The 22,152-nt window shown below is 49.7% G+C and overlaps 9 protein-coding genes and 1 non-coding gene across 10 annotated transcripts; 4 read left to right on the top strand and 6 right to left on the bottom strand.

Moving 5' to 3' along the window:
* Window positions 1-66: 66 nt before the first annotated feature.
* On the bottom strand, window positions 67-1,086 carry AFUA_6G02990 (putative short chain dehydrogenase/reductase; the record flags this gene model as incomplete). Its single annotated transcript, XM_742684.2, has 4 exons — window positions 67-287; window positions 360-590; window positions 653-994; window positions 1,050-1,086. 4 exons carry the CDS (start codon window positions 1,084-1,086, stop codon window positions 67-69), a joined length of 831 nt encoding a protein of 276 aa, XP_747777.2.
* A 361-nt stretch (window positions 1,087-1,447) lies between these two features.
* On the bottom strand, window positions 1,448-3,105 carry AFUA_6G02980 (putative extracellular exo-polygalacturonase; the record flags this gene model as incomplete). The annotated part of the gene is made up of 8 exons (XM_742685.1): window positions 1,448-1,483; window positions 1,535-1,609; window positions 1,659-1,760; window positions 1,812-2,000; window positions 2,052-2,242; window positions 2,263-2,321; window positions 2,373-2,739; window positions 2,796-3,105. 8 exons carry the CDS (start codon window positions 3,103-3,105, stop codon window positions 1,448-1,450), a joined length of 1,329 nt encoding a protein of 442 aa, XP_747778.1.
* A 1,664-nt stretch (window positions 3,106-4,769) lies between these two features.
* Window positions 4,770-4,867, bottom strand: tT(UGU)3. Its single transcript has 2 exons — window positions 4,831-4,867; window positions 4,770-4,805 (listed from the first exon to the last, which is right to left on the bottom strand). It is a non-coding gene (tRNA).
* Window positions 4,868-5,209: 342 nt separating this feature from the next.
* On the bottom strand, window positions 5,210-6,449 carry AFUA_6G02970 (mitochondrial pyruvate carrier family protein). Its single transcript, XM_742686.2, has 4 exons — window positions 5,993-6,449; window positions 5,903-5,918; window positions 5,633-5,769; window positions 5,210-5,573 (listed from the first exon to the last, which is right to left on the bottom strand). Exons 1-4 carry the CDS (start codon window positions 6,190-6,192, stop codon window positions 5,387-5,389), a joined length of 540 nt encoding a protein of 179 aa, XP_747779.1. The 5' UTR covers window positions 6,193-6,449; the 3' UTR covers window positions 5,210-5,386.
* Window positions 6,450-6,689: 240 nt separating this feature from the next.
* AFUA_6G02960 (L51/S25/CI-B8 domain-containing protein) lies at window positions 6,690-7,174 on the top strand (the record flags this gene model as incomplete). The annotated part of the gene is made up of 4 exons (XM_742687.1): window positions 6,690-6,775; window positions 6,845-6,951; window positions 7,023-7,055; window positions 7,116-7,174. The coding sequence occupies 4 exons, from the start codon at window positions 6,690-6,692 to the stop codon at window positions 7,172-7,174; spliced, it is 285 nt and encodes a 94-aa protein (XP_747780.1).
* A 143-nt stretch (window positions 7,175-7,317) lies between these two features.
* On the bottom strand, window positions 7,318-8,972 carry AFUA_6G02950 (DODA-type extradiol aromatic ring-opening family dioxygenase; the record flags this gene model as incomplete). Its single annotated transcript, XM_742688.2, has 4 exons — window positions 8,294-8,972; window positions 8,063-8,235; window positions 7,847-8,007; window positions 7,318-7,739 (listed from the first exon to the last, which is right to left on the bottom strand). The coding sequence occupies exons 1-4, from the start codon at window positions 8,591-8,593 to the stop codon at window positions 7,318-7,320; spliced, it is 1,056 nt and encodes a 351-aa protein (XP_747781.1). The 5' UTR covers window positions 8,594-8,972.
* A 73-nt stretch (window positions 8,973-9,045) lies between these two features.
* Window positions 9,046-13,123, bottom strand: AFUA_6G02940 (uncharacterized protein). Its single transcript, XM_077804945.1, has 3 exons — window positions 11,930-13,123; window positions 9,690-11,870; window positions 9,046-9,619 (listed from the first exon to the last, which is right to left on the bottom strand). Exons 1-3 carry the CDS (start codon window positions 12,309-12,311, stop codon window positions 9,489-9,491), a joined length of 2,694 nt encoding a protein of 897 aa, XP_077661081.1. The 5' UTR covers window positions 12,312-13,123; the 3' UTR covers window positions 9,046-9,488.
* Window positions 13,124-14,242: 1,119 nt separating this feature from the next.
* Window positions 14,243-16,224, top strand: AFUA_6G02930 (uncharacterized protein). The gene is made up of 3 exons (XM_742690.2): window positions 14,243-14,786; window positions 14,850-15,023; window positions 15,113-16,224. The coding sequence occupies exons 1-2, from the start codon at window positions 14,546-14,548 to the stop codon at window positions 14,975-14,977; spliced, it is 369 nt and encodes a 122-aa protein (XP_747783.1). The 5' UTR covers window positions 14,243-14,545; the 3' UTR covers window positions 14,978-15,023; window positions 15,113-16,224.
* A 74-nt stretch (window positions 16,225-16,298) lies between these two features.
* On the top strand, window positions 16,299-17,758 carry AFUA_6G02920 (SNAP receptor SNC2). Its single transcript, XM_742691.2, has 3 exons — window positions 16,299-16,705; window positions 16,927-17,158; window positions 17,230-17,758. Exons 1-3 carry the CDS (start codon window positions 16,595-16,597, stop codon window positions 17,250-17,252), a joined length of 366 nt encoding a protein of 121 aa, XP_747784.1. The 5' UTR covers window positions 16,299-16,594; the 3' UTR covers window positions 17,253-17,758.
* Window positions 17,759-18,652: 894 nt separating this feature from the next.
* Window positions 18,653-21,508, top strand: argEF (bifunctional acetylglutamate kinase/N-acetyl-gamma-glutamyl-phosphate reductase; the record flags this gene model as incomplete). Its single annotated transcript, XM_742692.1, has 3 exons — window positions 18,653-21,076; window positions 21,153-21,393; window positions 21,453-21,508. 3 exons carry the CDS (start codon window positions 18,653-18,655, stop codon window positions 21,506-21,508), a joined length of 2,721 nt encoding a protein of 906 aa, XP_747785.1.
* Window positions 21,509-22,152: the final 644 nt, after the last annotated feature.

Below are 22,152 nucleotides of genomic sequence, written 5' to 3'. Positions count from 1 at the left end.
TACAGGTCTAGCAAATAGCTACAACCTCTCCCTCACGGCTCCATCATCCTCCTCCGCATGAATTCACTACGCATACCCCAACTTCCAAAACATCTCAATATTCGTCCCTGTATCTTCATCGATATACGCCGGCGGCTCCGCAAACGTCACCTCCTCCCCGTGCAATTCTAGCACTTTCCCCGTCAACGAAGCGTCTCCAACAAGCTGCGCAACCGCCCGCGTAGCAGTCGACATGGGCGTAAGAATCATAGACCTGAATAGTGCAGAATCCGGCGCAATATTCGTCTCTGCTTTAATCAGCCCACACCCTCTCTCACACACCCCCCTCCTGGATCTCTCAAGGAATCGAACAAACTAACCAATAACAGCCGGCGCCAGTGCATTAATCTGGATCTGTTCCCGCTCCAGCGGCCGCGCAAGCGAGCGCACCAGCCCGATCACACCGCTCTTGGTGGCTGCGTACAGCGGCGCAGTGGGGAATGGGTAGATCCCTGCGTTCGACGCGGTGCAGATGATACTCCCTTTGGAGAGGCCTGAGCCTAAACCTCTTGGTGCGTTTTTCGCCATGTAGTGCGCTGCTAGCTTGACCGCTGACATGGCATTAGCACTTCCCGGAAAGAGCACGTGGGAAAGAGGAAGCAGGGGGAAGTACTATATATCACACCGATAAGGTTAACATCCAACGTCCTCAGTTCCGGCTTCGAAGGCTTGACGTCGTGGATATTGGCCAGCAGATCTCCCTTCTGCGTGATACCGGCATTCGCAAAGACGATATCAATGTGCCCTTGCTCCGCGATTACCTTCTCGAAGGCGGCTGCTTGGCTTTCCCACGAAGAGACGTCGCATTGCGCGAAGGACAGGCTGGCGGAAGGGTATTCTGTGCCTAGCTGGTTGAGGATCGGAGTGCCGTCAGTTACGTCAAGGATGGTGATATGGGTGTTTGGCTGGGGGGCAAAGTGCCGGGTGATGCCTAGGCCGATGCCTGAGGCGCCTCCTGTGTAATTTCTGATGTTAGATCTGGGATTACAGGAAGGAGGTTGTGAACAGACCAGTTACGATGATGCTTGTGCGTCTTTTGGAGGCCATGGTTGAGGTGTTGTTTTTGTGGCCCGGGTAAACTTCTAACGGCGTGGTTGATATACAAATACCAATACCCTCATTCTAATACACCGTACAAACCCCGTAATCTCTCTTGACGGTCATTGTACAGGTTATAGGCTACAGCGGAATTGTGCCGTACCCCGCATATACTCCTGGTGCTCCACTCTATGCGTGGGGATGGGGTTTTCCCGATTGCTTATTGCTAATAGCTGACTGGGCTCTTGCTTTCGGCATATGATGGAGTCATGCTTCCGATGGAATGAGCTGGCAACCAATAATCAAGTCCTATTATCAGACACTACCTCGGTTTAAAGCAGTAAGTGCATATTCTATCCCAGACGAGCACCTATGCGCAGTTAACATCCAGAAGGCTCTTGTCGACCTAGTAAACGCGGTTAGTTTGTCGCATACCCTCTCTAGGTGCAGGACTTACATTGGTGCAGACGAAGTTATCCGTTCCCTTGGGACTCTTCACGTCGATGTTCTCAGCGTAGATGTCAGAGCAAACCTAAGGGTATTAGAACCGCTGCTTCTGTAACATCGAGTGTCGAACTTACATTCGGGCTGGAGCAAACGATTGTGCCGACGTTGGGGTCGCGCTTGCCGGATGTAGTTCCGCGGAAGTTCTTGAAGTGGATGTCTGAGATTGTGAGGTTGCTCTTTAAATTTGGTCAGTAATGATCATTATGGATTAGAAAGAAGGGACGTACGGGGTATTCATTGCACAGAGTCAGGTTCTTCTGCCCGTAGCACTGGGTCACCTCAATAGCCCAGTCGACGTTCTCGATGTACATCTGGTTGTAGGTGACGTTCTTCACCGACCCAAGGCCACCTCCGCCCTGCAGGTCCTCAGACATGGCGGACGAGACACCGGGCCAGACCTTGATACGAGCACCATCCTAGAAGAAGCTGTTAGCTAGTAGAAACTCAGGAAGGCGTGAGACTCCTACCGATGCATTGTACATGGAGATGTTGTAGACGAGGACATTCTGCACAATGTCAACCTCGCCCTTGTACTGACCGAGAGAGCCAACGGAGATGCCGTGAGAGCCGTTGCAGTGTAGATTCTGTACGAGGATGTTGGTGCTGTTGGGCTTGAAGGACACGCAATCTGCGTATTCCGTCAGCTTGTTCCTTGAATCTGAGTGCGAGAAAGTATACCGTCGCCGTTGTTAATGACAGAGTTTTGGATGACAATGTTATCCGAACGGTAGGTATCCCTGTAGCGATGGTCAGAATAGGGATGACTGTGTGTACCAATTGAGTCTCACCATCCATCAGTGTTCTTAGCCTCGTTCTTGCTGCTGCTGTATCCGGAGATATCGATGCCGTCGAAGATCACATCTGAAGAGTTGGCAACAAGCTGGTACCATTGAGGCGAATAGCGGAGCTTTAGGGGACCGATTGTCCCTCCCTTCAGGCCGATGACGCCGAACAGGATAGGGCGTAGAATGAGCGCATCCTCTGCGTAGAGATCGTACCAGACCTGTCCGTTGCCGTCCAAGGTACCGCCACCATAGACGTTCACGTCCTCACCACCCAGCTGGAAGAAGGTCGTGGCATTCTGGAAGCCGTGCTTGAAGGAGTTGGCTTGCCAGTAATCGGTATCATTGGTAAACTGGATCTTTCCCAGAACCTCTGTTTTATACAATGTAAGCAATGGTCAATTCGACAACGGTGGTACGGATCCCTACCCAGGTCAATGTGCTTAAGGAATGTCATGTCCAAGGCAGTGCCAACGGTGTATACCTTGTTGGCATCGAAGACAACCTTGCCGCCATTGTTGCATTTATGCAATGCTTTCATGATGTTCTTGGAGTCGTCCTTGCCATGGCCGTTGCTAACAACATGGCATGTTTTTGTCCGCGGCTGACTGGGAGGTAGAGGCCGGAATGGGTGATTGGGCTTGCATGCGTCGTTCCTCGAACGAGTGAAGCCTTCAACAGAAGGGCTCAAGGAGAGCAGCAAGGTCACCACCTGGACAAAGCTATACGAGAACTTCATGGCAATCGACAGTATATAACCTCAACGTTGGGCGTTTGCTAGAGAAGACCGCTGAACGAGAGAACACGGCGGGTCACAGGGATGACATTTATATATAGGTTGGATTCATCCTCGATCTAGTTTAATTCAGGCTGCATTCCCCAGCATGAACTAGTTATTGACATTTTGTGGAGTAGGGTGGAGATTGCCATTATCCGGGGAGCACCCCCGGCGGAGCAATTGTGGGGATGGGAAAGCTCAAAGATGATGCTTCTGCAGGCGTTTGAGGTCGATGACCTCAGAAATATAGTTGAAATGCAAAACGCTAATCATATTAGCCCGCTTGGCCTCTGATATCTAAGTATATTCAGCATTGGTTGGAGCACTCGTGGTGAACTTCTGATAGGAGGGATAACTTTGGGGTGAAGAGAAATTCCTCCGATTGGAAGGAAAAACTTGGAGCTTGAAGCTCGTAAATGTCCGTTGACCCTCCGGTTATATTATTCCCTGATAGTTGTAAGTTGAAATGGTTTGCAATTGACTCGAAGGATTAAGGCTAATGAACTCCTTTCGCAATACGGAATCAAAAAACTGTCCAGCGCCCATCCTGCAACTCATTCACACGGGCTAGGGCCATTGTCGTTCAGAGTTACTGATAACATCAGGAAGTTTGCTTTGTACGTACATAGGGTCCTCATGCATCATCATCATCATCGGGCTGTTAAACTAAGCCTATTAGATCCTTAGCCAAGAGACCAAGCAATGCTAGGCCTCTTAGGAGAGCTATTTTGCTGGGATAGACTTGCACACGGAATGACCAAGTTAACCACTTTGCCGAACAGAAACCTCCTCAGTCTTCAATAAGCATCTGCTGTTTGTTTGAGCATAGCGTGATATCTCTTAGTTGCTCTATAAATACCAAATTTTAACAACTTATCAATAGGATAGTGAGGGTGAAACTTTCCTTATGCGCGTTGCACCGGTCTACCCCAATTCTCACAAGGTCGTCCATCTCATGCTGCTATTCAGGAGCCGGTCCTGAAGAGAAGTAGAGATTGCATGATACCTGACCCTAGCATATATCAGAAGCACTGCTTTTTCAAAAACAGCAAATACTATGTCACCAGGACGATGCTTCGTGGCAACCGCATGAATATGATTTCCGGGCTCCAGGTCGTCAAAACTTTCAACCAAACAGTGACCTTCTATTCTTGTTTCTTTCCAGCGACATGATCAAAAAATGGCTATCTGAGGTATAACACTCTGTATACATCAGTCATGGCTCTCTCTCGAGTGAGAATGTCCAGGTATTTTATACTTTTGCATCGATCAGCGGATCCGAAGACGCACGGCCTGTGGCAGGGGTTTCAATGGGACTTACCAGGATTAATCGTCCAAAATTAGAGATGGTGACTGGTAGACGCCAGGCAGTTCAGTTGGACCTGTCTGGTTGATCTCATCATGGCGACGGGTCTAAAGTCAGCAGAAGTGTTTCAGAAGTTCAACAATATATAAGAGGTAAGATCGGCACAAATATACACATTACCACAGAACAGAAAAATAATAAAATATTTTAGAAAGTCCTCAACGAGATTTAAACGACAAAAGTCCAAGAGGTAGCAAAAATAATTTGAGATTGATGAAAAGGCAGCCTTGGAAATAAGAACTTGTGTTGAAAAAAGAAATGCACAAGAGGGGAATTGAACCCCCGATCTTCGCATAGCGATCTTAGCCCAAGCGGGCAGATACAAGTGCGACGCCTTAGCCACTTGGCCACTCGTGCTATTTCTTGATAGGATTGCAATCCGTAGAGTTTAAGTAGAAATGGATACAAAATTGCACCTGGCTGTGTCTATATGATCTGTTTTATGAAATCAAGCTCTATCTTAAGAGGTCAGACTCATATAAGCAACCCTGATCTAGATGTGAATAGTAGAAAACCATGTCAACGGACATCAACTTTTTAGTCCAAATGTTTCGCTGATGACTCTGAGTCTGAGCCCCAGAAGTCGAAGACTCATGGCCTGACTACAGTGATGGCCGTCATTGCTGGTAAATATATGAGCGTAACATGCAATAGCCCAAAACTCTAGCTCAAAACCCTAGCTCTATCAAGTCTACAAACTGATCCCTGAATGCGCAAGATAAGGCGCATCTTCTATTAACCAATTTATCTCATATTCAAGGGTGAGTATATACAGTAGTGTGCGACTGTTGCTTTTAGTAAAAAGGGATATCTCACGTAGCCGTCCCTGTAGTCTGTAATTGCATGCGAGCATCTCCCAACTTAACCTGGAGTCCATTACGTAGACTTCTTGACAGCTGCCTCAGCCTTACCAACGACGGACTTCGCCGAGTCAACCATCTCGTGCTCAAAATCCTTCAAGGCTTCCTTCGTCGATCCTCCTTCCAAGCTGCGGCGGTACAAGAAGATCCGGGTAACCTGGACGACACCGACACATCCGAGGAAGAAGTTAACAGCAGCGAGCCTGATTGAAACTTAGTACGTTCAAGTCTAGGGGTATTTGTAAAGATGAATAAAACATACAAAATGTTGCGGGGCTTGATGATAAAGCACCAGCGAGTCCAGATAGCACCAGTAGCCATCAGTGCAGCGTTCTGAGTAAGGGAGAGCTTCTCAGCGGGACGACCAAAATCGGAGATACCCGCAATGACCAAAGCCCACTGTTTTCGACAGAAACTAGTATTAGCAATATGACTCAATCCAGTGTTTCGCAATGTCTAAGCCACTAGACAGCTCAATGCGTAGTAGGGGTGATGACGGCGGTGGAAAAAGATAGTCTTCGTGGATCTATACCTTCATGACAGGCGCCCTACAATAGAATCATCTCATGTCAGCATGTCTGGTAGACATCGCCAATGACTGCTCCAATATGTCCAAACTTACCAGAAGTGGACGGTCTTGATGCCGACAGGGCTGTTCCATAGACGCTGGAATGTGCTCTGTTGTTGGGCGGATGCCGCACCGGCATCAGAGGTCTGGAAACGGCGTCCCTGGGCACCAGGGCGACGGAAGGGACCGTAGGCATTGCGGAAAGCAGCCCGAGTGTTCTGGAAGAAGCGCAGACCGATTCGCGAAGAAGACATTTTGATGTATTGTCGCGGCGGAATTGATGACTGGGTTTGAAGGGCCTTGATCAAAGAAGCGCCGGTCGTCGGAATTGAGTGGAGAGTGACGGAGACTTTGCACAAATTGAAGCGCGAAGTACTATGAGGAACCCCACCACAGTATGAGTGGGAATAGTCTAAAGGAGATTAAAGGAGATTAAGAGACGAAGCACGCGAGGTGTTCCCTTAGAAGATGTGAGTATTAGATATCTCAATATGGGTATTGCCCGACCTCGGCGGCCTTGTTGGGAATGCGGCTCGTTCTCCGGCTGAGGTAAGCGGTGACAATACGCTTGACCGTATTGGTCTACATTCGAACTCCAACGGATGCATCGTCAAAGTGCTCTGCAACACCCCTCGTCGGTTCTCTCGCGCTCAATATCTCCAATTGATACCCATTGCTCTCACTTACGGGGGGATAGCTTTTTCCGACTGTATACACTTTCTTTGATTCGCCTTGTCTGTTATTCTGCATAATGTCGTCCAAATACGCCTTCTCTAAAGGACTGAAGGAACTCCGCTTCCTTTTCTGCCAGACTTCGGAGCAGAGCGCTGCTACACGGTAAATCTCTGGCAATTGCGGTGCTGATGCTGAAGGCGATTATTAACTCTATGACTTCGCGAATCACAGGTCTTTCTTGCAGCGCGCGTACCCGACTATGAAGAAGCACAACCCCCAGACTCCCATTCTGATCCGGGAGGCAGCAGGCACTTTGCCTAGAGTATATGCTCGATACGGTACGACAGATAGTCACAATCGAACAAGTCAATGGAAGAGCAATGGGTGCTAATACAGCTATTACGAACAGGATTTGGAAAGGAGAAGCAGGAATCGCTGTCTGGTACGTCTTGATTATATCCCAGTCACAAGTGCTTTGACTAACATCTCTGGATGCGTTCAGGCCTTTCGGATCAGCAAATTGAAGAGAAAGTCTCTCAGCTGGTCAAGGAGTCTTCGTAGTGCAATTATGACCCGTTTTATATGTTCATGCACCGTTTCCCTCCAGCTGTCCAATACTGTATCTATAGATGAATCCAAAATACGTTGACCACGTTTAGGACGCGAAACGGTGGGAATTTCTATATCGGCTTTGCTTATGCTTACTACAGCGCGCTATTATTGCCTACATCACCAAATCTATACTGCGCCCAGCTCATGCTTCCCTCCTTCAGCGTCCAGAGTCTTTTTCCAAGATCATCCCCCGCAGCGCCAGCTCCAATATGAATTGGCAGCAGATGATCAAAGGAAGGATGTGCTTGACGGGCATCGGGTCGTTTGAGGAGGTCACTCATAGCCTGCTCTCTTTCCGCAGGCGGCTTCGTGACAGCGTCCTTCAGAGCCTCGTCAAAGCTTGTAGTGTACGGCATTGGCTTGGGGTTGCCCCAAGTGAACTGCAGATCACGCAGGTTGTGGACTGCCATACCCGATACAATGATCAGGATATTATCATCGCGCAGCTTGGACACCGCTTGTCCGAGTCGGTAGTGCTGGGCAGGATCCTCGGTGTTGAACAATGACACCTGCACTATCGGAACGTTCAAGGGGTTGGAGTCTGGGTCAAATGCTGCATCCCAATCATTACTATTTGCCCACCTATTGGTGCAACGGACATGTTGAGGCACTTGCACTTACCGCATTTAAAGCTGGCCCAGACCCCATGATCTAAACCTCTTTTGACTCCCTCCGCTTTGATGCCCGCCTCCTTCAACGCACTAAGCACCTTGTTCGCAATCTCCTTGCTCCCGACGTTGGGGAACTTCTCCTTGTAATAGTGGCTCGGGAAGCCGTAGAAACTAACACAGCCCACTCAGCATGCATAACCAAGCACCCTGTCAGGATTTCACATACTCGTATATAAGATCAGTCATCTCAGCCGTATTCACTTGGATCGTGTCGCGACCAGCCTGCCAGTGGGCAGAGAATACCACAACAGCCCGTGGCTTGACTTTGGTGGTGATCTCGCGCCCGATCTCACTTAATTTACGGTACGCCGGGTGGTCTTGCTCATACATGATATTCGGCTGTAGCACCCAGTCAATCGCATTCCTCGATCTCCGCGCAACAAAGGCAGAAACTTACACCCCCATGACTCAAAAAGTAAACAGGAGTCTTCATCGTGCTGCCGGACTTCGGAATAGCAGAGCTTGTCGATATGTCTCTTTTCACTGCAGCAGCAGCAGCCGACTGCGTTCCAAAGAGTCGTCTAAGCCCGAACAGCTTGGCGGTGATATTGGTATTGGTATTCTCGGTGCTGAGCCCGTATCCGAACGCAGCGAGGAGTATCGCTACTAACAAAGAGGCGAGTGAAAGAATCACGAGTTTCTTACTGGTGTGCTGGTTGCTCGTGCTCGGCGGGTGAGTATCGGCAGATGTAGACATATATCCGTAACCATATATCTGTCGGATAGAGCGGACAGGGAGGCTGTTGGCGAGGGTTGCGTAGACAAGGAAATATACGGAGCACACGAAGCTCAGGACAAGATGTTAGCTAATCACGTCACTGGGCTGAAATGCAAGAATATCTAAGATTTGGATTTATGGTAAAAATATTGTGTCATTTGGATTTATGGTGGAAATATTGTGTCTTCAACTTCCATCTCGAAGCAATTGTAATCAATACTAAGCAGGTGGTCCCACCCGTTCCGCTTGTATGTAGAAGTGCGGAATCAGCCCGCTCCCTGCTTTCTTGACAGACCACGACAATGTCAGCCGTACTATGGTGTGCCCATGTCTTATAGAGATTATCTACTTTCCGAGGGATATCTGGTGCTGTAATGTCTCCGATGTAGTGGAAGACATTATTTAAATCTCTCAGCTTTTCCTACAGCAACCCAGTCGCTGCCGGATAAACGGATCTAGTCGGGTGTATCGGACCAGTCCAGTACATCATGGCATTATCATCAATTCTACGCGGCTTAATGGATTGGCGCGGTTCTTGCTTCTTTCTCATTTGCGCCGGCACCAAGAAGACAGCAAAATGTGAGGTGAGGATAGAACCTGGCCATCATGCCTTCGGTAGGTCACCATTGAAAGAAACGGAGGCAGCCGAATAAATGTACAAGAGCGGAGCATTCATCTCCAGAACGGCATCTTTTCGACATTGTAAATTGCGTAGTTATGCGAAGTTGGTAATATCATTAGGGGTATATGCGTCAAATGCAGGCAAAACATGCAATCTAGCCGACGAAAGAGAGCAACGCCATACGAATAACGAGAAAAGCATGTGAGCACGAAGAACCCAACTTCGTGAGATACATGAGGCATGAATTGGAGTTTACATGAGCACGCAGTCGCCCTCGTTTTGCTGCCGATTGACAGTGGAGCGGGAGAGACGGGTCTTTTGCATGCGAGCCCCACCTTTCTTAATTTCCTCGAGACGCTCCCGAGCCTTGGGGAAACCTTGAGCTGGTGGGGTAAAGCAAGTACGTTAGCTTGACACATAGAGACCACTGATAGAAGGCGCGAAAGGACTTACCAGCTGCCCGCCAATACCATCTTTTGGCATCATCCAGATTGGCGGCGACTCCAATGCCAACTTCGGTGAAATAACCCATCGCATATTCTGCCTTGGCAAGGCCCGCGGTGGCTGCTTTGCGCGCCCAAAGGTAGGCCTCAGTGTCGCTTTGCTGAAGTATGCCTTCAGAACCCGTCAGATACCACCCGCTCAGGGCAAGCTCACTCTGGTGCTCCCCTTGTGCTGCAGCATGCGTATACCAAAAGATACTCTGGCGAGGATCCACCGGACAACCCATCAGGCCGTATTCATAGGCAGCACCAAGTCGGAACTGAGAGAACTTGTAACCCAGCTCCGCAGCCTGATGGAACAGTTGGCATGCATACGCTTCGTCACGAATGACGACGTCGTTGTCAGTCGCATTTGCGTACATGAGCGCAAGCTCATGGAGAGCGTGTGGATTTTCTGGGTCAGCACGCTCAGCCGCGCGTTTGAGCCATGAAACACCTTCACGAGGATTTTTGGCTTGGCCTAGGAGGCCCTTGACCAGAATCATTCCCATCTTGTACATAGCAGGAGTATCTCCCAAGGAAGCAGCGCGTTTGTACCATTGCACTGCCTTAAAGGGATCTCGCTTCGTTCCACCGCCTTCTTCTTGGCCAATCTCGCAACACACGGCAACCCGATAAGCGGATTGCGCGTGCCCTTGCTTGGCTGCGGAATGATAGAGGTTGAAAGCTTCCTTCGGGTCTACCGGCAAGCCCAACAAACCCTGGCCGTAACAATCCGCGAGGTAGAACTGAGCATCTGCATAACCACTGGATACCAGCTTTTTGACGATCTTGTGCGCGTCCATGATGTATTTTTCTCTAGCCCTAGCTTTAGTTTTTGGATCCATCCTGCTATTTTCGACAAGGACCGTTGAGGCTTCAACCAATTTCTGTGCCAAAAGAAGTTGAGTTTTCTGGTCAGCAGCTTTGCTCCGTACCACTTGCTGTAAGCGCTCAAGCTCTTGGTGAGTAACAGGAGCAGGCGCGGGGTCTGGCTGAGCGATAGGCTGGGCCTGTGGAACCGTGGAGGTTGGAGATCCCGTTGTGTTACTATTGTCGTACTGCCGCACAGGAGGCGGCTTGCTCCCCTGATCGTGCCCTGGACGGAAAGGCGCAGGGTGACGAGGCAGACCGTCCGGATTCTGTTGAGAATCGAGCTCATTCATCTCATTGACCATCTCCGGTTGCTGGTTTGCATATTCAGGCTGATTGACCCTGTACGGTCGGGGAGGTCCGTTCTCATAGGCTGCAACAGCAGGCCCTCCACTTCCCTGTTGCTCCATATACTGATTATTTAACGGACCCTCGTAAGCATCCTGTTGCCCATTGTAGCCATGGTCCACACTGCCTTGAGTCCGGACAGGGGAAGCTGATGGTGGGTTACCGGGTAGGTCGAATTGGAACCCGGCACTATCAAACTGGTTCGGTGTACCATCCCCGGCAACATTGTGTTGTGACAGAGGGTACTGATTAGTACTACCGGAGTGCGGGTTGAATGCCGCATACTGGCCTTGGGAGGAAGCAGCAGGGTCAGCCGGTGCTCTCGCTTTCGGCTTCGGCTGTTCTAGCCCTGGCAGATTCTCGTCGATGACCTTGCCGCCGTCAGGGATAGCATCAAAATTAGGCATGTCGGACTCATCGGTATGAGCAGTTCTGTAATAGCTCAGTAGTTCATCGGTATCACTGTAGTCATTCGATGAGTTAGGGTCTTGATAAGTGGGCTGCCCAGGATAAGTGGGTTGGGCAACAGAGGACGAGGGCGATGCCGAATGAACGGGCATCGTAGCACTTCTGTTAATATAAGGCACTGGCGGCGGCTCACTGGCGGAAGTGTAAGACCGCTCATAGGCATCTGAAGGTCGCCGTCCAGACCGTCCTGCACTGGCTGACCTCATAGGACCGCCGGGATAGCCCCCCATCCCTCGACCAGGTGATGTTGAACTGGCTTGCCGAGGGACATCACGTCTTCCGTGCGAAGTGTGCGGGCGCTCAGGGACGTTCCCGGGTGGCATCTGGCCATTAAGCTTCATTGCCGCCATACCCTTCTCAAGACCTCTGGTGCCGGGGGGGCCGCGCGCCTCTTGCGCTGGAAACGTGGGAAACGGGTTATCCCATGCCATTCTCTCCTGCTCCGGTGCGGGCGGACGTTCAGCTAGGCCTCGATCAACACTTGCTCAGGAAGTCGGTTGTGCATGTATCACTTTCACTTACACGGTCTCGTGCGGTCCTGCCTTGGAGGTGGCCTCCGGTCTCCGTAGCCGCGACGACTGTCGGGGCCGGGGGGTGGTCGTCCATTATAGGCATAGCTTCGATCATGAGGCTGCTCTGCAGGAGAACCATAACCTCCACGAGGGGGTCGCGGAGGGCCGCTCGGGGCCCCATGAGATCTCGGAACAGCTCGATCGTCGGGGTAATCGTACCCGGCGTTGTCGTAACCTCGGTCACCACGAGACCCATAGTTGTAGTCATTGTATGCTTGGCCATAAGACCCGTCTTGCATCTGAGTTGGCGCCGGGGGTCCTCGTGGTGTAGGGCGAGGGCCATAGTTTCTGACCGGAGGAGGCCTCTGCGATTGAGGCGGGGGGTATGCCATTATGGGTGAGAGCTCTTATCGATTAAGGGACGGGTCGATAGTCGTCGTGACTTGATGGGCCGGCGCCAGGCTAGATGTATCGTGGTCTCAAACAAGTAAATGATGACAGATTCACGGCAACCCCGCAAAAATGGTTTTTGGTGAAGCCTTTTATACTGTCCATAACACCTGTCAGCCCAGCGCGAACCCAGAGCCAAACGGAGATTAGGAGGAGGGGTGTGATGCGGACCTGAGAATGCCCAAAAGCGGCTTTGAACGGCGGGCAGAAAAGATGCGGAGATTACCTAGTTACCAAGCACACAAGGTTTCAGCAAGGGGGGGGTTTGAAAGGAATTCAATCCACCCGACCATGCAAGTAGTGGAGGGCGCGCAAATCCTGCATTAGGAAAAGACACATTATTGTCAGCGGAAAGAGGCCTTTCAGCGATCTGACACAACAGGACTACTATTAAGATCCTGAGCTGCGATCAGACTGATGGATGCGAGGACTGACCGGTCGACCATCCACACGCAGCAATGCTGAGTCTCCGGATTGGAAAGTAAGAACAAATCAACGATGAATTGAATTGCAAGCAGAACGAGCGTCCAAGGTGGAAAACACCACCTTCTGTGAAAAGAGCGTGTGACCAAGGACAAACACCCTCGGTTTTGAGAGATTGACAAGAGGGAGGGGAGCAATTTATTTTGACAATCGCGGCTCACTAGTTCCTTAGTGGAGGAGTTTGGAGCAATCAAGAATGAAGAAGAGGGAAATACTCAAGGTAGTCTATCACATAAATTAACGATTGTTAGACCAAGAACAGAGAATCCAAGGAACCATTGTTCTACCTAAGAACTAAGTAATAAAAATCCGTAGTGGGCTATCCAGTATTATTATTGACACAACTTGTCAGGCTCCCTTAAGAAGAAGAAAAAAAAAAAAGACTACAGATTATAATCCAAGGTTTGATTATGGAGAACATTTACTTCCTACTTCCTAAACACCCTTGGCTGCGCTTGCATGGCATATCGAAATGCATAGAGTATCTTTTTTGTCGGCTGTCTTAAACTGTGTGAAACAGTGATGACATTTCTAATCCATCCTTATCCCTTGACCCACTTGCTTTATACTACTTTTCTGTGGACCAGTGGACGCGAATCTAACAGGTATTATTGATAATTTTGATACTAGTACTGCCTTAGTCTCCTCTCATTGCCAGTGTCAACATCCATATCTACTGCCCATACATGACGCTGTTGTCATAGGCTGAAAGTCAAAGACTAGTGAGACAAGTCTCATGTCCTCCGTACTCCAGTATGATGACACTGATGAAATATCGAATATCACTGGTAGTTGATCATCCTTGTGTTGATTTTCAGGGGTGAATTCCCGAGATGTCCTGTTGCATTAGGCAAGATAGCTCTGTGCAGGACATTAAGAGATCGTGCCTAATGATTGTTATCGACATCTGCTTATTGATACTCCCTTGCATAGGCTAGAGTACTGTAATTTAGCAGAAGTGATCATCAGCACCAATGCAAAGGGATTTCTGTAACAGGAACAGACGTGACCATTTGAAGCTGATTCGCAATTGTTAGGAGCATGAGGATACATAGTCACAAGTTTTTGTTACATTTCTGATAATATCAACTTATGCTGGATGAATACTCCGAATGTAGGAGTGGAAAGTGAGTACCCACTACGACCTAACTTACTACTACTCCAAACAGCTCAACACCTTTAATTGCTAGCGAATCAGCGCTGCGGGAGGTGTGGGCTGCGGAGAAAGGGATTCAGAATTTGAACACCCTACCCTTGGACGAAAGGAAAACGAATACGACTGGTGACGATTTGGAGAGACACATCAACTGCGCCACATGTGCTCATCAAACACAGCCACACCAAAAGCCACAGATTGGTCGTTGATCGCCGATAAAGTTCCCGCCTGCGCCGAGCTACATGATCCTATCTGATTGAAGCGAAGGTCATAAGCGCTCCACACATCGTTCCGTCTAAACCAGCTGCAAACACTCGAACTGGTCCCGGGACTCCTGTCTTTACCCGCGAGAGTTGTGGAAACACTGTTGACGAAAGCACCTCTCTCGACATCGGCATCTTTCGTCTGACCTTGCCTTTTTTCCGTGCATTCATATTTCTAGCAGAGTGTTGTCATAGCTGTTACTGAAAATAGCCCATTATGTCTCGGGCAGGAACTTGGTTAAAGATGCTGGTGGCGTAAGGGCACTCTTTGAGCATGGCTACGGTTTTTCGTTATGCGCATCTGACAACTCTTTCTTTTTCTCTCAACAGTGGTACCGTGATCTGCGTCGGCGGCCCAGCATTTGTCCAATCCATCCGACCTACCGACGAGGAATTATTCAAGCGATACAACCCTGATCTTCAAAAGCGGAGCTTAGAGGAAGGCGACCGCCGCGCTCGAGAGTTTGATGAATATGTTACACGGTTGAAGCAATGGTCCAAGTCCGATAAGTCGAGTGCGTCCTTAACTACACCAGTTGACATCTAGAAGGTGATTTTCTAATATCTCTGCATTGTAGTTTGGTTCGCTGCGCAGGAACAGCAAGAACAGAAGCGCGCGGAGACCGAGAGTCAACGGAGTCAGGCGAAGGAGGAGGCCAGGTTACAACGGGAAGAGATGCGGAAGGAGTTGCTGGGGGAGAAATGAGCTGGTTTGAGTTCGCATTGGAATCAGATTGCCATGAACGGCCTAAGTAAGATCTGCTTATCAGAGCATTGCCCCTATCGTCTTCACTTCGCTTGTATTTTTATGCATTACTGATGTCCCTGGTGCTACCAAAAGCTTATGTATATTATGATGTGAACATTCTCAAGAGCCACCTGGCTAGGTCGGTACCAACCCTTTCTCTCTGGGTCGCAAGAACATGCGTTGCGTGCCTTCATAGGCCTTTGGCTATACCCTTCGATCGAGCGTCCACGCATCGAAACAATTGATCTGTATCATCGCAAGTTAGCGATGAGAGGACCGATGCGTGATTGGGCTTGGATGTATCCGATTCAGCAGGAATGACGGCAGACTGGAAGCACTTTGGGCAATCGCCAGAGAAGTGTGCAGAGAAAAGATCGATACCCGTCTAAAAATAACCAAACATCGAGTGGCTCCTGCCCTGTATCCGAGGAGCCAGCGAGCGGCCGTAGGTGACTCCCAGCCACGACGTGCACAGTACACCTCAATTCGCCATTTATGATAATGGCGGTAAATCAAAATCCTGATCAGCTACCGAGATCCTTCAAGTGTCTTTTCACGAGTATAGTTTCTAAGTTGGAATCGCTGCTGTAGGTAGGTAATATATATACACAGGACCAATGTAATGACATATGAGACGGTCCTTGACGCATGTCAAGCACGGCACGGGGGAGTTAAAGTAGGTATCGAGTAAATCGATAGGTATTGGCGATTCGCGGAGATGTGAGTGGTCTCCTTCTCCGTCGCCACAGCGTTTAGGGCGAGTATGACATGGAGGGAAACAGCCTAGTTAACTCTGAAATTGATGTGTCTGCATTGTGAATCATTGAAAATCATTTCTCAGCGCGAGATCAGACGAACTTAGCTTTCTTGGCTGTGGCGGGCTGTCGAAAAAAAAACAGATGTCTGCTCAATTGTAGTGTTGCACAGTCTCTTGCTGATATGTTGGAGGAGGTACTCCGTGCTTTGTAGATATTCAATAGCCTATTATGATACTGAGAGGCACGTGTATGCAGAGTTCACCATGATCCTCTTTGATGCGCTTCCTCGTTTCAACCAAGTGACGATGTTACAAGATATTACATGCTAGAAAAATGCCAGAAAAGCCGCAGAATCTATGCATTATTCATACTACTCAATGTACTGATTCCAGCAGCGTCGACCTCTTCTGGCACTGTTGTATGAAGTTCTCTTCCCTTCTTTGTAGGTTCCACGATAAAAATAGCTGCCTAAGAAGTGTCTGGGCAACGATGAGTGGCTACCGTGTCACGTGCCAGGACCGATCGAACCAAACCCGCTTTCAGTCTCTAAGAAGGCGGGCGGCGATTTATCACACCCTGTCAGCTTCACTCCACCACCGCTGTGACTATTTACTTCTCACTACGCCTACAAGACACTCCTGTCCACTATCATTCGCACGTTCGCCCCTGATTACTGTCTAACGACGTTTACGACATCTAATTCTGCGAAAAGGGGACTTCAAATCAGGTCTTCGCAAGCCTCCAAGCAGAGTCGGTGATCCACAAGCCCTCACTACTCGAATTCAGGATATAACGAATTTCATCCTCCAAAGCCATCATGTCTGAGCAGCCTTACGATCCTTATATCCCCTCTGGCTCCAATGGGCCTTCCGCCAGCGCCGGCAGCGCAGCGCAGAATGGCGACCCTCGGACAAGGGAAATCGACAGAGTAAGTGAATTGACCTGTCTCTGGGCATTGAAAGAATAACTTCTACGGCCCGGGGTTGCAATTAATGGGCTATACGACAAGTTTCAAGACTTGCCATGTCTGACGAGCGCTATTTATTTATATATTTATTTGTTTCTTTCTTCTTTTTTGCGGTCAAGGACTTATGTTTTCCAATGCCTATTCTGAACCATTTGGCTGACTCTTTCCCCCTTGCCCATTAGAAAATTCAAGAGACCGTCGATACAATGCGCTCGAATATTTTCAAGGTATCAGAGCGTGGTGAACGCTTGGACTCTCTGCAGGACAAGACAGACAACCTGGCCGTATCTGCCCAGGGCTTCCGTCGGGGTGCTAACCGCGTGAGGAAGCAAATGTGGTGGAAGGACATGAAGATGCGCGTGTGCCTGGTCATCTGCATTATCTGCTTACTCATTGTCATCATTGTTCCTGCCGGTATGTCTCCTTCCCTGCTCGCTCTCCGCACAACCAGGGCTCCCGAACGTGCTGGCTAATATGGATTCTAGTCGTCACGACCACCAAACATTAAGTTACGAACGCAGCGAAAGTCATGTCTGATTTTGGGAATGGATGTTATTTTCCAGCAGGTCTATTTGCGATGAGGTTGTGTTCGTTTCGTTTTCAGCCACTAATACCTTTCTGCTTCTTTTCTGGGCGTCAACAACTTCTGTGCTTATGATACAAGCTTCGTGTCTCGGTAAGCCTCTGACGAGATTTCGTCTGATGCTTCGGATGGGCTATACCATATGATCCGTGGCTGGTGAAGATGTAAATGATACTCCGGGCTCCGGTACTTCCCCGTGTTTCAATACGTTATTGTCTTCTGATCTTTATGTCGTCTTTGTTCGCCATTACTTATAATGAATGGATTCGTATATGCCTCTTCTGATGAACCATACCACTGCTCCCAATTATAAGGTATGGGCTACTTGGTGAGTGAGAACGCGCCAAAGAAGATATAGCTATCTCCATCAAGTATCTAGCCATAAGTACAGAATACAATGTGAGGAGATTCTCCGTCTCTCCAGGTACGAGAAGTGGAGCTTCATATATGGAGTACGCTAGCCAGGCTAGCCTATGAAGGCGTCAGGAGGAACCACCAAAAGATCAGATAACGAAGGCGCAGAAAAAAAAGCTCATGATGAGTGCAAAATATCCGCTGTTCATAACATTTCTGCAGAGTGTTAGCACTAATTGAAAGCCGAGAAGGTCGGCTACGTTCGGTCAAACTCCTCAGCGCAGAATATTATGCCACCATGGATAGTAAGAAAATTGCTACAATAGGTTAATTTGATGGTTAGATGAGTGATTCCTGCATGGTGGTATGTACTCTGTAGCATGTTAACTGAGTTTTTTGAATTGATCAATCACACAACCAATTGCGCGTATACTGGGACTATTACATAGTGAGGAAAGGAAATGGAGATGATGAGTTTTGACTATAGGTTGACTCACGATAGCCGGCTCCGATGGTCGCAGCCAAGCTCGGGCTCACATTGGTCGATCAGGCTTTATGACTCTGTGATGTCTCTCCGGTCTTCTCTCTCTCGTTCTTCTCCTTACATTTTCCGGGATCATTTCTCAAGATTCTAGTGGTGCTAAACACCTCATCTTAGGTGTTGAGTTATTTTTCCTGCCCGAGTCAGAATTCTCTAAGAAAGCAGGCGAGAAAATCCGGGCAGGGTAGCGGCTGTGAGTAACCACCCGCCTTCGCTATTGGGGAAAAAAACCCACTCCGACGTGCGGCCGATTTCCTGGGCGCCTTTGGAGATCAAACTCTTTGGGTGTGGGAAAAACCATTGCGCACCCACACCAACCCCCTTATGTAGACCTCTGACTTGGTTCTACTTTACTTATTTTGCTATCTCTTACTCACACTGAGTTTTCTCTAGACACTGCGTTCGTTCCAAGACGATTGAAAGCTGCCGCATGCTGGTTGACAAGATGTTCTCCCTTCGCACTACTGTGCGGAGAGCTTCCACCAGCAAGCCCCTCCGCGCTCTCTCCGCACCGCACGCTGTTTCCTCTGCGAGACTCAGCTCTCCTCGTCATGCTCTGAAAGCTTCCGCTGTCCCCTTACTGCAGAGCCGTTCCTATTCCCGCGCCGCCGATCCTCACCTCTCGTCGACTCGGTCTACTGTTGTCCAGCTGCTGAGCAACATTGGTTCGAAGCGTGAGGTGCAGCAGTATCTCTCCCACTTCACATCGGTCTCTTCTCAGCAATTCGCCGTGATCAAGGTGGGCGGTGCTATCATTACCGAACACCTTCAGACCCTTTCATCGGCTCTTGCCTTCCTCAACCACGTCGGACTCTACCCCATTGTCGTCCATGGAGCCGGACCTCAGCTCAATCGCATGCTGGAGGCTGCTGGTGTGGAACCACACTTTGAAGATGGTATCAGAGTGACGGATGGCAAGACTTTGGCCCTTGCCAGGAAGCTGTTTTTGGAGGAGAATCTGAAGCTGATCGAGGAGCTGGAGCGCATGGGTGTGCGAGCCCGCCCAATCAACGCAGGCGTGTTTTACGCCGACTACCTCGATAAGGAGAAGTACAACCTGGTTGGTAAGATCAATGGCGTCAACAAGAAGCCGATTGAATCTGCCATCGAAGCCGGCTGTCTGCCCATCCTCACCTCAATGGCGGAAACTCCGGACGGACAGGTTCTGAACGTGAACGCGGACGTCGCTGCCGGTGAACTGGCCCGTGCCCTGCAACCTCTGAAGATTGTCTACCTTGCTGAGAAAGGCGGATTGTTCAATGGTGATACTGGAGAGAAGATCTCTGTGATCAACCTCGATGAAGAGTACGACCACTTGATGACGCAATGGTGGGTGCGCCACGGCACTCGCTTGAAGATCAAGGAGATGAAGGAGCTGCTCAACGACCTTCCACGTACCTCGAGTGTAGCCATCATCCACCCCGCTGATCTCCAGAAGGAACTGTTCACCGACTCTGGAGCTGGAACTCTGATCCGCCGGGGTAACAAGGTGCACACGAAAACTTCCCTTTCAGAGTTCGAGGACTTGGAGAAGCTGAAGGATGTGCTTGTGCGCGACCGTGAGGGCCTTGATGCGAGAGCTACCGTGGACCGCTATGTCGAAGGCTTGAAGGAGCGTGACTTCAAGGTTTACTACGATGAGCCTATGGAAGCTCTTGCCGTCGTCTTGCCCCCAAGCAAAGATAACTCTTCTTCCTTCCCCCACCTGGCTACGTTCACGATCACCAAGTCCGGATGGTTGTCCAACGTCGCCGACAACGTTTTCGCCGCCATCAAGAAGGACTTCCCTCAGTTGGTTTGGACAGTCAAGGAGAACGACGAGAATCTTACTTGGTTCTTTGACAAGGCTGATGGTAGCCTGAGCCGTGACGGCGAGGTTCTCTTCTGGTATGGTATCGAGAGCGGCGAAGAGGTCAAGCAGCTGGTGCAGGAATTCAACCAGCATGGTCGCCAGATGTTTGGTGACATCAACCTTGAGGCCAGACTCCAGCGCGCTGCTCAGGCGGCCACTAACATTGGAAAGGGCTTCGGTGCCAGCGGTGCCTCAGTCGAGCAGAAGCGCGCATTCTCCTCCACCGCTAATGCTTTGCGGGCTGCTCGCTTCGGACGTCCCGCTGTGTCTCCCCGCGTGGTGAGATCCTACTCCACCACGAATCCCAACCCTCCACTGGGAGAGAAAAACATGTCCAACAACCGGCCCTCCAAGGTTGCTCTTATTGGAGCCCGTGGCTACACTGGCCAAGCCCTGATCAACCTTCTCAATGCTCACCCCTACATGGATCTCCGCCATGTTTCTTCTCGCGAGCTGGCTGGCAAGAAGTTGCAGGGTTATGACAAGCGTGAGATCATTTACGAGAATCTGAGCCCCGAAGATGTGAAGCGCATGTCTGCGAACGGTGATGTGGACTGCTGGGTCATGGCTCTTCCTAACGGTGTCTGCAAGCCGTTCGTGGATGCTGTCGACCAGGGCTCTGAGACGGGCAACGTCATTGTCGACCTGAGCGCCGACTACCGCTTCGATGACAAGTGGACTTACGGTCTTCCTGAGCTGGTCAACCGTGGTAAGATCGCTCAGGCCACTCGTATCTCCAACCCCGGTTGCTATGCTACTGCTGCCCAAATCGGCATTGCTCCTCTCGTTCCCTACCTCGGTGGACAACCCACCGTCTTTGGTGTCTCCGGATACTCGGGCGCTGGCACTAAGCCCAGCCCCAAGAATGATGTGCAGAACCTCACGAACAACATCATTCCTTACAGCTTGACTGACCACATCCACGAGAGAGAGATCAGTGCACAGCTCGGAACTAGCATTGCGTTTATCCCCCACGTTGCTGTCTGGTTCCAAGGCATTCACGTATGTACTTCGCCGACATTTATCTATTGGCCCCTCTTCTATATACTTGTTTCAGGTACTGATGTTGTCCGTACAGCACACCATCAGCATTCCTCTCAACCAGGAGATGACTTCTCGCGACATCCGCAACATTTACCAGGAGCGTTACGCCGGCGAGAAGCTTGTGAAGATCATCGGTGAGGCACCTCTCGTCAAGAACATCGCCGGTCGCCATGGTATTGAGGTCGGGGGATTTGCCGTTCACTCCAGCGGCAAGCGCGTCGTTGTTTGCGCTACTATCGACAATCTTCTGAAGGGTGCGGCCACTCAGTGCCTCCGTAAGTGCTCCCGTCTAGTGGTATTTCGAAAGGACAGATTACTCATACGCCTGTCACAGAGAACATGAACCTCGCTCTCGGCTATGGCGAGTACGAAGGCATCCCTCTCGAGTAGAATTTCTATGAATGGTAGATATTGGTTATATATGTTTGATATAGTTCTGGAAGGTATGTCATGTATATCAAACATGGATGTGTTTGATAATATAAGGAGATCTCATTTGGCGTCGAATTTCTACATTACCTCTCGATCCGATTTACATAGTCGACCTATCCTTTCTCCAGTTTTGTTAGACTCTTGGGGTTCCATCTGATAGACTTCCGGTTCCTTATCTATCTTCTCCCATGCTGCCTTTATCGTTCATGTCTGAAAGTCGCGGAAAAAGTGTGATCTGTCTGGCGATGCATTGTTGCTGACGGGCTGAAGGTGAGATATCGGGCATTCATAATTTACCAACTCTCTTTATGAGCCCTCGTCTATCTGCTCGTCCTTGATTTTCCTGGATTGGGCAGGGTCCTCCGGTGTGGAAGTCCTGGGCCCCGGAAGATCGATTGCTACCGTAGACTTACACTTAGAAATCAGAAGCAGACAATACAAAGGTCGATTCGACCATGTCCGAAAATCAATAAATAGTGGTTCAGCCTTCAGCAGGCTAGGGGCGTCCACGCGAAGTGAGCTCGGTTTCGAACTTGCAAGAGGACTCTGACACCATCAGGTGCTGAGGCACACACTTCTACCCTCTTCTCGTTCCTCGAGGG

The sequence above is a fragment of the Aspergillus fumigatus genome, chromosome 6 (assembly GCF_000002655.1).
Source record: "Aspergillus fumigatus Af293 chromosome 6, whole genome shotgun sequence".
Lineage (NCBI taxonomy): Eukaryota > Fungi > Ascomycota > Eurotiomycetes > Eurotiales > Aspergillaceae > Aspergillus > Aspergillus fumigatus.
The sequence above is the reverse complement of the archived record's forward strand: the minus strand, read 5'-3'. Positions and strand labels throughout refer to the sequence as shown.